General features: G+C 51.7%; 1 protein-coding gene across 1 annotated transcript; it reads left to right on the top strand.

Annotated features, from left to right (window-relative positions):
• Positions 1-470: 470 nt before the first annotated feature.
• Positions 471-8,145, top strand: Cxcl14 (C-X-C motif chemokine ligand 14). The gene is made up of 4 exons (XM_076855863.1): positions 471-746; positions 910-1,015; positions 4,465-4,578; positions 7,025-8,145. Exons 1-4 carry the CDS (start codon positions 683-685, stop codon positions 7,038-7,040), a joined length of 300 nt encoding a protein of 99 aa, XP_076711978.1. The 5' UTR covers positions 471-682; the 3' UTR covers positions 7,041-8,145.
• Positions 8,146-13,026: the final 4,881 nt, after the last annotated feature.

Raw genomic sequence — 13,026 nt, 5'->3', positions numbered from 1 at the left:
GCTGGCACTCACATTTGGCATCTTTCCTGAAACCCTTTCAGCTTTTCCCCAAGGATCTGTGCCCTGGGCCTTGGTCTCCTGGTGGCTCGGCACAGTGGGCCTGTCTGGCCAGAGGGATCCACGTGAATCAGAAAAGCAGCACCCTTTCTCAACCTCTCCACGGTTTGGCTTCCCCAAGGCAGAGCAGCAGCAGCACTAGGAAATGCGTGCAGACTGTGGTTTGAGTGTGCAAGTGTGTGAAGGAGAGCGTGTTGTGTGGTAGCGGATGTGAGACTGTGAGTGTGCATGTGCGCGCGTGGTTCCAAGTGTGCGCAGCTAGATTGAGATCTATCCCTGGGCGGGCGGCGGGCGGGCTGGGAAGGTCTCCTCCCCCCACCACATTGAGAAATCTCAGTGAGTCACCGAGTGGTTCTGCATATTAATGAGCTCGCTCACTGCGAGGGCAGGAGCGGATTTAAAAGAGGCCAGGGCGGGCGGAGGGAGGCTGTGGAGAGATCCCAGAGCTGAGCGCAAAGCGCAGCGACAGACTGCCCGGGCACCCACTGACGGGCGCAGCTGGAGCAAGCCAAGCCGGGAGGAGTGCTCTGAGGCGAGAGAGCCGAGCCGGGCGGCCTCCCCAGGCCGCCACTTCAACCGGCCGGCGCCGTCCCCGCGTCCCTGCTCCCGCGCCCCTCCGGCCAGCATGAGGTTCCTGACCGCCGCGCTGCTCCTGCTGCTCCTGGCGCTCTGCGTTGCGCGCGTGGACGGTGAGTGTTGGAAAGTCCGCTTGTCTGTCCCCTCCTGGGGAACCTAAACACCAACTACTAGGCACTGAGATCCTGAGGATCTGAATGGGCACCGAGGGCAATCGTGGGGTACGGTATCCCTGGTTCAACTAAGCATCCCCCTCTCCTGCGCTCTCTCCCGCAGGGTCCAAATGCAAATGCTCCCGGAAAGGGCCCAAGATCCGCTACAGCGACGTAAAGAAGCTGGAAATGAAGCCAAAGTACCCGCACTGCGAGGAGAAGATGGTTATGTGAGTTCTAATTCCACTCCAAGAGCGAGTCTGCCCGGTGCCAGGGCATAGCCTGGGGCTGGGTCAGGCTAACAAACATATCCCTCTGCCTTTATCAAGGCCTTGGCTAAGGCTTTGTAATCGCCCAACAAGTCCTTAGTACGCTGCTGAGACAGTGCTGAAAGGGGGTCACTGTCCTGTGCTCCAGAAAGTGTCTGCAAGTCCACCCTTGCTAGTATTCAAACGAATAGCCTGGCAGTTCGCTATTGTGGCTACCAGGGAGGGTACTAGGGCCATCAAGGGTTAAAGGGCTCTTGAATGCCAACTTAGATCACCTAGATTGAAGTCACTCAAAACCGGCTCACACCCAAACTGTTCAGCATGCCCTCTTGCCTTCCTGCCTCTGGGGAAAGGAGTAACCCCAGTATTAAGTCCTAACTTTCCTCTCAGAGTCTCCAATCTGAGGACTGTCCACTGAGATGGGGAGTTTGCAGCTTGTAGGGATTTCATTGTGAGAACACCTCAGCCCTTTCCGCAGCAGCGGGACTTCTTGCAGGTCCCTGAGCCTGAGCAGTTGGGTGAAAAGTGCTCTGCTGGGGTTAATGTGCCACAAGCCCCAAGCCCTGCTTGGTGGGGATGCCGGCAATGTTTAAAACTGGGGCAGAGCAAGAGAACACCGAGTTTTGTGCTCCTCTGCTTCCCAATTAACCACTTGAGGCCAGCACCACTGCTTTCCCATCAATACCCTCTTGGCCAGGAAGGGAGCCCTTGGCAAAGCAGCTCCCAAATATTTGCCATGGACCATTGGTCCCTCTTCCCCTCCCCCAGAAACAGGACACACTTTATTCTCAGTCTGGGCAAGTGCTTTCCCCTTGCACCGGCTGGCCCTGCTGGCCCAGAGGCCTTCACACAGTGGATGTGAAGGCAGGGCACACCCACACCCCACAACCCCCACCACCTGGGCTACAGTCTGGCCAAGGGTAGGGGAATTTAGAAAAGCACTGGCCTGAGATGACCCCAACAAAAATTAACACCCTCATCCCTGGCCCTCGCCTTGCAGACCAAGTCCAGTAAAGCTGCCCAGAAATCCTTTCAGGTAGGGAGCAGGGAGACAAAAGAGCTGGGGAGGAGTCACAAGCCCCAAGCCACTTCCAGCTCCAGGGTTGAACATGTCAGGTGGCATTGCAAGTTGTATCTGAGAACTCGTAGGGAATGAAAACAGGGTATGGATCTCAGTGACATCTGGAAAGGACAGAATCCTCACCAGATAGGCTTGCTCTTTCCTGGCTAAACTTCTTCAGATACAGAGAGAAACTACAATCAAGGGAGTATATGAGGTGGCTTCAGGTAGCCTTGTGAAAACCTGCAGTGGCCTCATGAGATCAGTACCCAGTCATCCTCTCTTAAATCATCCAGAGCACTCAGAGGGCTAGAGGCACCTCTCCCCTCCCCAGATCCTTAAGACTTTCTAGATCAGACAGGGGCCAGCTCTCTTTTGCCAAGGCAGATTTTCAGTTGTAAAGGCTAAACAAAAGGAAGTTTTCCAGCTCACCCCGAGTCACCCAGAAATCTCTGCTGAGGCTGGGGTGGGGGCAGAGCAGTCTACTTTGCAAGTGGGAGCCCTTGTACTCAGAAGGATCCAGAAGAGTCCAGATTCTAAAAAGGTCAATTTGTGTCATATATCCACTGAGCTCTCACCGAAACCTTCAACATTCCATAACTGCTGAGGAGAGGGATGTGGGACCCAGAATTTCTGCTAGTTGCTGGGATCACGAATTCTCCTTTCTGTACTCCACAACCAATGTTCATAACCCCAGTGTTATGATGCGGCATTTCTGCATCATGGTGGGGGTGCTGAGTGTCCTTTCCTGTTCTTCCCAACCTTCAGGATTTGGAATGCTCAGCTTGCACACTGACCTAACTGAGAAGGGGATTTTATCAGGCTTTGCCATGTCCCTTCACTCAGAGTACAAAAGCAGCTTTGTCAGCATGGAGAAAATGCACGTGCTAAATTCCTGTAGGATGACTAGGTACCAGGGAGAGGGAAACACCTAGATTTCACTCTGAAGCCTGGCCCCATGCTCAGGGTACCACATGTCTCACCAAGGGTTCCAGGAAAGGCAGGACCAAAGACTCATCCCTAGGCCTGGGTTGGGGCCCTCGAAACATTCTGCTCCCATTCTGGTGGCAAGATCCCATTCTCTCTTCCCACTGTTTTGAAACCACATTCATGGCAACCCTTCTAGAACTTGGCCCTTGACACTTGACTTTGGTAACCCATGGGATCTAGCTGAGTTCCCTCCCTCTCCTCCTACTCTTTTCACTGTCACTTCCAACCACCCTTCTTTGGCTCCTCAGGAAGGAAGTGGCATCTTTACCTCTCACCTTGCACTTTGCAAGTGTCCCAGGTGGACCCTCATTGTTGAACACCATGCTTCCCCCCCCCAACCAGAAGCTTCCTCCTGGCTCCTGCCATCCCTCTGGCCAGCCCTGGCAGAGAGGGGCACAGCCCTGGGCAGGCAGCAGGCTCTCCTCCCTCGCCAGGCTGCAGCTCCTACATCCCACACTGAGGCTTGTCTTTCTCCTTTTCCGTCTCATCTCCCATGACTAATTGCTAATAACTGTCAGCTGGGCACCTACCAGCCACTGTGCACATTGTATAGGTTATATCCTTTCATCCTCCTAATAACTCTATGAACTGGAGTCTATTTTCAGATTCAGTTTACAGACGGGTAAACGGGTTTAGAGAGGTTAAGATCCTACAGCCAAACGTGGGACTCCAACTCAGGCCCCTGCACCCTGTACAAAGACATCCTGCTTCTCCACTGCACAGCAAGGACTCTGCCAGGTGTTGGAATCTAGGCTGATAGAGATCTGAGGACTTCAGGCTGTGGAGAAGCCAGGTCTTGTTTTTCTGCGTGAAGCGAGAAAACTGGGACTTAACACTCAAGTGTCTAAATGGGCTTCAATAAAATTTGGCTTCAGGGGTGGGCAAATGCCTAGTCCTAGGACAATCTGCAGCAGGAGGAGCTGAGGCTGAAGCTTTAGACAGAGATGACAGGATCATCAGGGCACGACTTAGCCCCACCATAGGGCTCCTCAAGTCCAAGAACAAAGGTCTTGGCACGCTCACCTTGCTGGCATTAACACAGCTTGGTCCCTGACCTTTGTTCCCCAAGAGAGGTCTGCAGAAAACCCACTTCTGGGGGTGCACTGGGGGTAAGGACACTATTCCAGGTGCCACTCACTCCATATAGGGCCAGACCCTAATGAGGACTCAAGAGATAGAGGATACCAAAACCTTCCAAGGAGCCTACCAGGAAATGAACATGTGGGTGGGCTGCCTTGAGGAAGAGTGGAAGCCAAGTCACTTAGTGCCCTGATTCAGACAGACCAGGGCCACCCACAGGCCACTTCAGGGACCACTATTAAGACGCCTCAACCCTCTACCCCATCCTGTTCCGTTGCAGCATCACCACCAAGAGTGTGTCCAGGTACCGGGGCCAGGAGCACTGCCTGCACCCCAAGCTGCAGAGCACCAAGCGCTTCATCAAGTGGTACAATGCCTGGAATGAGAAGCGCAGGTACACCCATCTTCCCCTCCTGCCCACTTTCCCCTCCTGCGGCTTTCAGGATGGAAGGGGGTCCCCACACCAGGTCAGCTAGCCTGTCCAATGTGTGAAGATCCACCACAATATCCACAGCAAGCAGATGAACAGATACTGCTTACATACCCCCAGGACTGAGAAAATCATCACTTAACAAAGTAGGCTAGAAGCACCACAGATTGATCCATTTGTGAACTTAAGTCTGTCTCCTCCTGACTTTCATATTATAGTCTTAATTGCTCTTTTTATCTAAGTCTCATAAGCTGTCAAATAGCTGGGTGAGCACTGGCATGGCTATCCTCTGTGGATTTGGTGGGGCAAAATGTTACCACTTAAATAACCATATTTATTAACCACAAAATGGGGGGGGCTACACCCATGAGATGATAAGGATAACTCCCTGCCAATAATGTGCTCTCTCCAAGGTGCCCCATGCTGCCCAGACACCTGAGAAAATCCTTCGAATGCAAGTGCTAAAAGGCACCTTGGGTTTGACCCTTTGAAATCAGAGTCACTCATGCCTAATGGGGCAGTAGTGAAGAGATGACCAGTACCCTGGGCTCCATGGACTCTATTTCCCATGATCAGAAGGTGGCTTTCTGGCCTGATCCTGTGGTCCTAGGTCTGACCTTGGAAGGGGAGGCCACCTCCCAGCTCCCCATACCACGTGAAGGTGATGCTGTCCTGGAGCAGGCCACTCCTCAAGCACGCAGGGCCTACTTGTGCTTTAACCTGCCTAGCATGGCCAGGGAGTGCACAAGCTCTCAGGTGACTTCCCCATGAGCAGGTGCAACTCCTCGTCCTGCAGAAGAAGAAACCAAAACTAGGTGGGGAGGAGGCGGGACCTGCCTGGGAGCACAGGGCAAGGGCAGGACAAGAAGCCAGGCCCCCATGGAGACTGGCAGCCTCAGTGGTGCCTGCCCCACCCTTCCCATCACCTGGCTTGGCTCTGGTCCCCAGGCTCAGCCCCGTGACCAGCTCTCACAGCTGACACTCAGGCCCAAACCCTGCACCTGAGCCTTTTTTGCTTCCTCCAAAACTGCCTCGTCTGCAGTTACTTGAAATAGAAAATGATGAGGGGACGAGAATATTTTCTATATTTCTGATAGGAATGAAGGCTTCTTTCTGGTCAGGGCAGGTGACTCACATGGCAAAAACAGGGCCTTCCCTGTCTACTCTCTTGCCCTCCAAGGCCCTGTGTGAGAATGGAGTGAAGCTAACTCCAGGCCCCATGGTAGGAGGGGGCTGAGAACATCTTGCTCAGGATGCTGGGAGACACTCAAATTATGTGGTCACCCTATTTCTGCCGGCTCCACCTGGGCTGTGGCTTTAAAGAGGAGGAGGCCCCGTGGGCCTAAAGGCAGCCCAGCTTCTTCTGCAAACTGCATCGAAAGCTATGAAAGCCCGTCCGTCACCAGGCCCTCTGCCACTTCATTACACCATTAGTTCCTTCATCTGTCTTAGAGTGCCCAGGTGTTCTGGGAGAGGAGGGGGCATGCCGTGTCCTTTCTCCACTGCAAAGGGTTGAAAACATCTTACAAGGTGGAGAATGGAGATAAAGGAACTCTTTAGAGTCCTCTCACAGAGAAAATGCTGAACCGGGGTGAAGGAAGAGGGTACAGGGCAGGGCTGGGCTGTGTGACCTGGCAAGGGAGCTGAGCGCCTCCAAGACCAGAGCTTCTGGCTGCCCTGGAGAGCAGCTGCACCAAGCCTTTTACTCAAAGCGTGATTAGGTGACTTTACTCAGAAATCAGGAGCACGACAGAGGGAGCAATGGGTTGTCTGAGTGTGAAGTGCAGCCCTGGGGCAGCCATGAGTCAGAACTAGAAGGAATACCTCAAGGCAGCCAGCTTGGGAGGTGAGGGGAGAGGTGACCCTGGAATACACACAGGCCTGTAACTGGCAGAGGTGAGGCAAGGCCAGCCAGAGGAGGTAACCACAAGGCACAGGCCCCTCTGTCACAGCCTCAGCCCGGCCTACCGCCTCCTCAGTCTTCAGCAAGCAGCCTCTAGAATGGGCACATTTCAAGAGGACAAGCCCAAGTCTGGGGAGAGCATGTCCCTCCCCGATGCCATTTTTCCTGAATAGAGGCTTTGTACAGATGAGGACTGGATTGGGGACTGGATTGCAGCCTGCCATATTGGGAGAACCGTCTGGTCCGTGGTCACAGGGCACATCTTACCTATCCTGCAGTGTTCCCATATGCAAAGGGGTTCACTCCATAGGGTTCTGAGGATAGAAAGGGGCTGCAGAGGTGGAGGCTGATCAGAAAGGACAAAGCCAGACTTGTGTGAGCTTCTGTGTCCCCACAATCACATTCTCCGAGGCGTCCCTCCTACTTCCCAACCCACAGGCCTGGGGGAGGCTGGGAGCTGCCATCACCTGGTCCCCAGCCTCTTACACCTGCGTTTTCTCTTCCCAGGGTCTACGAAGAATAGGGTGACGGATCTTGGGTAGAAACACTTCCAGACCAGTTGGGAGACTTCAGCAAAGGACTTTACAGATTAAAATTTTAAAAAAAAATTTAAAAAAATCCTCTCTTTCTCACAGGCATAAGACACAAATTATATATTGTTACGAAGCACTTTTTACCAAGGGTCAGTTTTTACATTTTATAGCTGTGTGCAAAAGGCTTCCAGATGTGAGACCCAACTCTCCTCCACGCCAGATTTTAACACAGGCGGCTTTTTACCGAAAAAAAAGGGGAAACTCATGCCTTTCCTTTTTAAAAAATGCTTTTTTGTATTCGTCCATGCGTCACCACACATCTGAGCTTTATAAGCGCCCGGGAGGAACACTGAGCTCGGTGAGACATTTCATTGCAGATCTGCTCTGGTTCTAGCTGGGGAAGCTTCCGCCCAGAGGGCCTGGCGCCTCGGCACAGCTGCCACAGCTCTCCTGGGCTTGCAGCCGGTCACAGCCTCTGTGACTCCGCAGTGGCCCCTGTCACCAGGCAAGTAGGAACAGGTCTCTCTGCATCTGTGCTTAGATCTGTTTGGTGGCCAGAGCATCATGCTTCATTTCCCCCCTACCCAGGTTCATTTTTCCACACTCTGGGAAACATTTGTGTCCAAGATCCCAAGGTGGCAAGGCCAGCGGTCTTTAAAGAAGGGGTTGGGTCTTAGCTCCCACCTGAGGGTTTCTGAAAGGTTCACTGCTTCGAAATATAAGGTTTCAGAAACATGTTAGTGAAACCCTTAGGAGAAAACTTTAAAATACACAATTACAAACACAGCCCACAGCTAGAGACATGGATTCAGTTGATCAAGGGGAAGCCACCTGAGCATCTTTCTTTCCCTCACCCCGAGGGGACGTGCAGTAGAAAAGCAATATCCCTGTGACTCCCCACACAATGGTAGACAGTGCAGTAATCTTTTGGAAGCTAAGATGACCAGACACCCTTTCCTTTGTACATATGCTCTGCAGAGTACCCCGCACTCCTTTGGTAGAGGTACTGGTGTGTTATATGCCATGTAAATGTCAGAAACCATTAGCATTGCATGCAGGTTTCATATTCTTTCTAAGATGAAAAGAAAAGTAATAAAATATATTTGAAATGTACCAAAATCCTAGACTCTGACTTTTTTTCCCTATTTAATTAATCTTGGATATAAATAAAATGCTTACCATTTCCTAAATAAACAGGGACAGATGTATAGGCAAAGAAAACTGGTGTTTCCCAAATACCTGTCGATGCTGCTGCCTCTGTGGAATGTGTGGGGCTGTCCGTTCCACTGAAAATAGGAAGCCAGGTCCCAAGGGCAGTGCTTCCCACAGGGGCAGCAGGATGATTGGGAATGGGCAGGTGGGATAAGGCAAGATGCCCTGGGATACGGAGCCCCAAAACTCTGGTGGGGCTCAGGGAGGGACAGAGTGTCTGGCTGAGGGGCCGTGGGGCTCTGGAACCAGGCTGTCTGTGGGGCAGGGGGGCAACTGAGAGATGCTAAGGCTCTGTTTCTGCTTCTGTAAGTGGCCATGACAATAGGGCACATGCTCAGGTATCCCCGAGGCCTGAGGAGAGAGGCGTGCCAAGGCATAGCAGCACCTGGCAAATGGAGCTATTTTAATAGTCACAAGACAGGGCCACTTTGCATTTTGCACAAACTGCCTGCAGCCCTGTGTTTCATTCATCCTGTGTCAGCTAGGCCCTGAAACGGTCCCCTCTGTCCCCCACACCAGCGGGATTGCACAAAGGGACAGGTCTCTAGACCAGGAGGCAGGAGGCAGTCCCCCACATCCCCTTCATCTCTGATGATGGCTTCCTGGTATGCCGGCTCTGCTCCGACTTACACAGCAAATGCTCTGTCCTAGCATGTACCCAGCAGGGTAGTATTGCCAGTCCTTCTTATCAATTCTTATTTTTCTTTCCCAAAACTCCAAGTTACAACACATGTATTCCTGAGGAAACTGAGGACCAGAGAGGTTAAGAAGCCTGCCTGAGGTCACAGAGGTTTCTTACCAGCCACCACTTTCTCCAGTGGCTGGGATAGCAGTCTTTCTGTAGGGAAGGAAGGAGCAGGTGGGCTGAGGCCATACTGGGCTGGAGACTGTGAGCTCCCTGGGCTGATTCCATCTTCCCTTAAAAGAAAGTAGACCAGATGGAGAAGTCAGAGACCAACAGACCCCGAGGGCAGTGCTTCCCACAGGGGTGACCAACAGGATGGCACAGCCAGGGCAGGGGACAGAAGAGACCAGGCCCTCTTCCCAAAGCTCCAACAGGGCCTCATGGAGGAGGCAGGCTATGGAAAGAACTCTGCCACCTCCCCCTGCAAAGGCCCCTTCATTTGCAGGCAAGATGGCACAGGGCACAGGCTGCTCCACGCCACCACACTGTTCTGTGTATCTAGGCTCACCCCACTCTCCTGCTCACCCTAGGTGCACTCTAAACAGGCCACAAGCTCTTCTCCACCCTCCATAGGCCCTGCTTTTTCTGCCTGTGGATCTAGTGCCAGCCCACCCTCCCCCATCATGCAGGCCCAAATGGTTCCTCCCTTTGCTGATCTCCCAAGCCCCAGACTGTCATCAACAATGGTAATGGCATCTCTTGACAGCCACTAGCTGGGCACCTCGCCCTCACAATAGCACTGTATGGCAGGTGCCCGGACAAGCTAAGCTAGTAGTTTAGGTAAGTAGAGGAAAGGCTGGAATTCAAGGTCCGTCCATCTGTCAAAGCACAGGAGCGGTGATTTTGAAGTGTCTCTTTTCCTGCCAAATATCCGTGTCCCTAGGGATCAAAGATGGGGCTAGGCTTCTCCAGAGGTCCTGCACCCTTTCCTCCAACAGAGTACCGAGAAGAGGCCCCAACACCAGACCAAGACCCACCGGTGCCAGAACCGTGCTCGGCTCAGAGCGGAACCCCTATTCTGATAGTCACAGAGTCATTTCTCTCCTCTGGGTTTCCCAGAGTCCTGTGAGATGTCCACCAGCACATTCCAGAAGGGAGAGTAAATCTAGAGCAGTAAAGCAAGGCCTTTCCCAGTGGGCTCTGCGGCTGTGGCTGTCTCGGGCTCCCCTGGGTAAGAGGAGCACACTCTTCCGCCACAGGGCAGACCAGACCTGTGGGCAGCCCCAGCGGGGAGCCGCCACTTCCTCACAGGCAGACTCACACAGGGATCCAAAGCCATCCGCCTCTGACCCCCCAAAGCATGTCCTGAGTGGGTACTTGTTGCTGCGTGACACCGGGACAGTCACCTCCTCGAGCTCCAGCCCCATCCCACCTGGCCGAACCCTCCCCAGATGGCCCCAACCTCGACCTCACCTCAGGACTGACCGCATAATTTCCAGAGCCTAACACAAAAGAAAAGATGCAAGGCCCTCTGTTCAAACATGATCAATCTCTGGTTAACAATCATTTTTTTTTTTTTTTTTTGTACATTTCAAACAGCTAGAAGACGTTTCCAACACAAAGAAATAATAAACGTTTGAGGTAATAGATATGCTAATTACCCTGATTTGATCCTTGCACCTTGTATACATGTACTAAAATATCACACTGCACCACATGAATACGTACAATTATTGTGTCAATTTAAATGTTACAAAGTTATGTTCTTAGAAGTCAGATGCTTATGCTTCCTTGAAAGAAACTCCCAGAACCTATTATGGCACTTAGGAGGTACAGTGGCACCCCCCCTTATCTGTGGGGGATATGTTCCAAGATCCCCAGTGGATGTCTGAGCCATGGCTAGTACCAAACCCTCCGTAGCCTCCTTTTTCCTATAATTACATACCTATGATAAAGTTGGAAATTAGGCACAGTATCAGTACACCGGTTTTTTCTTTCCTTATTAAATCTAACACTTTCACTTTTTCACTTAAAGGAAGCACTCTATGGCTTCTGGTTGGCATACATATACAAATTGCCAGCATCTCTAATCATGTGCTTTAGGGCCATTATTAAGCAAAATAAGGGTTATGTAACCACAAGCACCGAGATACCATGACAGTGGCCCAGAAGGCCACTGACTAATGGACAGGTAGTGATTACAGTGCTGATATGCTGGACAAAGGTGTGGTTCATGTCCCAGGCATACAGAGGGAGACGCTGAAAGGTCTCATCATGCTAGTCAGAATGGCCTACAATTTAAAATCTAGGAACCATTTATTTCTGGAATTTCCCACTTAAATATTTTCCGTTTACTATTTTAACCACATTCTACCTTGGGTACCTCAAACCAAAAGCGAAACTACAGATAAGGGAGGACTACTATACTCAAATACAGTTGCTTCATTAATTAATATTAGGGTCTTAAAGAGCCCGCTGAGAACATGCTGTCTTTATTCATTCACTGAGCTACTGCTATGTGTGAAGCCCCCCGCTGAGCACCATGGGAGAAAAGAGATTTGACCAGGTGTGGTTCCTTGTCTTCAAGAGCAGAATTCAATCATTCTGTGGCCTAGCCACTGTGTCCTTATCAAATATTTACTATGTACTATGTACCGAAGGGGGGGGGGGGAGTGTCCCTCCAGAAACCCACAGTCTACAAGGAAGGTAGAAATGACCTGACCTAAGCACTGTACTAGAGGGACACACAGCAGACCCTGAGGGCACCCCCAAAGGGGCACTTCTCTGATGCTCAGAGGTGGAAGACCCCTGCCCAAAACCTCTCAGGAGGGCTCATGGAAAATAGCAAGTCGTTATTAAGTAACAACATGGGCTGCTTCCACCCCTGCTGACAGCGCCCTGGGCCATGGATGAGTGATGAGCCAGGCCAGCAAAGACAGAGAGCTCCAAGGTCAGAAAAATTGAGAACACTGGGGAAATTCAGGAGCAGCCCAGGAACAGCAGCCATGCCCACAGGGAACATCACAGCTCCCTCCCTCTCCCTGGTCACCACCTCCAGGGAGTCAGCCAGCAAAGGAGTCCCCATCCCCAATTTCCCAGTCCAGGAGGAAGACTACCAAAGCCTTTCATACTCACCCTCCCACCCCCCCCCCACCCACACACACATATGAGGAAGACATCATGCTGCTTTTGGAGCTCTTAGGGGTTTTCTTCTTCACCTATTTCCGAAAAGTTGCATGGGTATTCTTGGAGGTCATCAGGGAAGCAAGCAAGTTTCTTGTTTTTAAGGCTGTATCTCCCCGAGACCCCTGTGGGAGACGGCTCTGTGCCTTACCACCAGGGGGCAGCAAAGAGCCCTTGCCTCAGCCCAGGGCTCTCTGTGGTCCCCGAGACCACATGAGAATAGTGAGTGATGAAATTCCTCCTTATTGTGAGCCAGTCCCTGTGCTGAGGCGGTGTGTGCCTCAACTCACTGAATCCTGTAACAACCACAGCAGTTCACAGATGAGGAAACTGAGGCTCCTTGAGGTGAACACATCACCCACATTCACACAGCTGGAAGGTGGTAGAGACAGGATTTTAAGCAGATTTTGTTTTAAAGGATGCATTATTATTCCTGTCTACCGCAGCCCATGGAACTCCATTGTGATGGCAAGCTCTGGCCACCATGGCCTAGCTCTAGGCTTATCCCTCGTTGATTGAATGGAGATGAATCATCCAGTTCTCATGGGCCACCCAGACAACCAGCAATAGCCAGATTTAGTTTTATCTTTGAAAGGTGGAATCCAGGTGCTTCTCTGGGGTTTCTCTCCCTGCTCAGCAAAGTGAGCCTAGAACCATGAAAGTGCTGGCTGGGCCCTATTTGACAGACACAAATTCTCCTGGAGTAAAAGAAGCAGCCAGAGGTCCCCTCCCAACACCAAGTAAACAGAAGCAGAAAAATGACCACAATGTCATCAGGTTCCACTTTACACTTCAGTTAGGAGCAAGTCAATATTGGTTTCAAAATTAATTCAAAGCTAGGTTTAAAATAATCAGCTCCATCTCACAGAGAGGACAGAGTGGTATTCGGGGATGAACGGTGGGTGTGTCTAATTAGACACAGCTGGCACCTCACCTACTATTAAAAGCCATTCCCA

The sequence above is a fragment of the Callospermophilus lateralis genome, chromosome 5, assembly GCF_048772815.1.
Source record: "Callospermophilus lateralis isolate mCalLat2 chromosome 5, mCalLat2.hap1, whole genome shotgun sequence".
Classification (NCBI taxonomy): domain Eukaryota; kingdom Metazoa; phylum Chordata; class Mammalia; order Rodentia; family Sciuridae; genus Callospermophilus; species Callospermophilus lateralis.
This window is presented reverse-complemented; position numbering and strand designations above follow the sequence as displayed.

Excerpts from the sequence above, each read along its gene's own strand:
- Cxcl14 (XM_076855863.1), top strand. The coding sequence starts at position 683 with ATGAGGTTCCTGACCGCCGCGCTGCTCCTGCTGCTCCTGGCGCTCTGC. Across the intron at positions 747-909 it reads CTGCGTTGCGCGCGTGGACG|GGTCCAAATGCAAATGCTCC; the intron begins GTGAGTGTTGGA and ends TCTCTCCCGCAG. Across the intron at positions 1,016-4,464 it reads TGCGAGGAGAAGATGGTTAT|CATCACCACCAAGAGTGTGT; the intron begins GTGAGTTCTAAT and ends GTTCCGTTGCAG.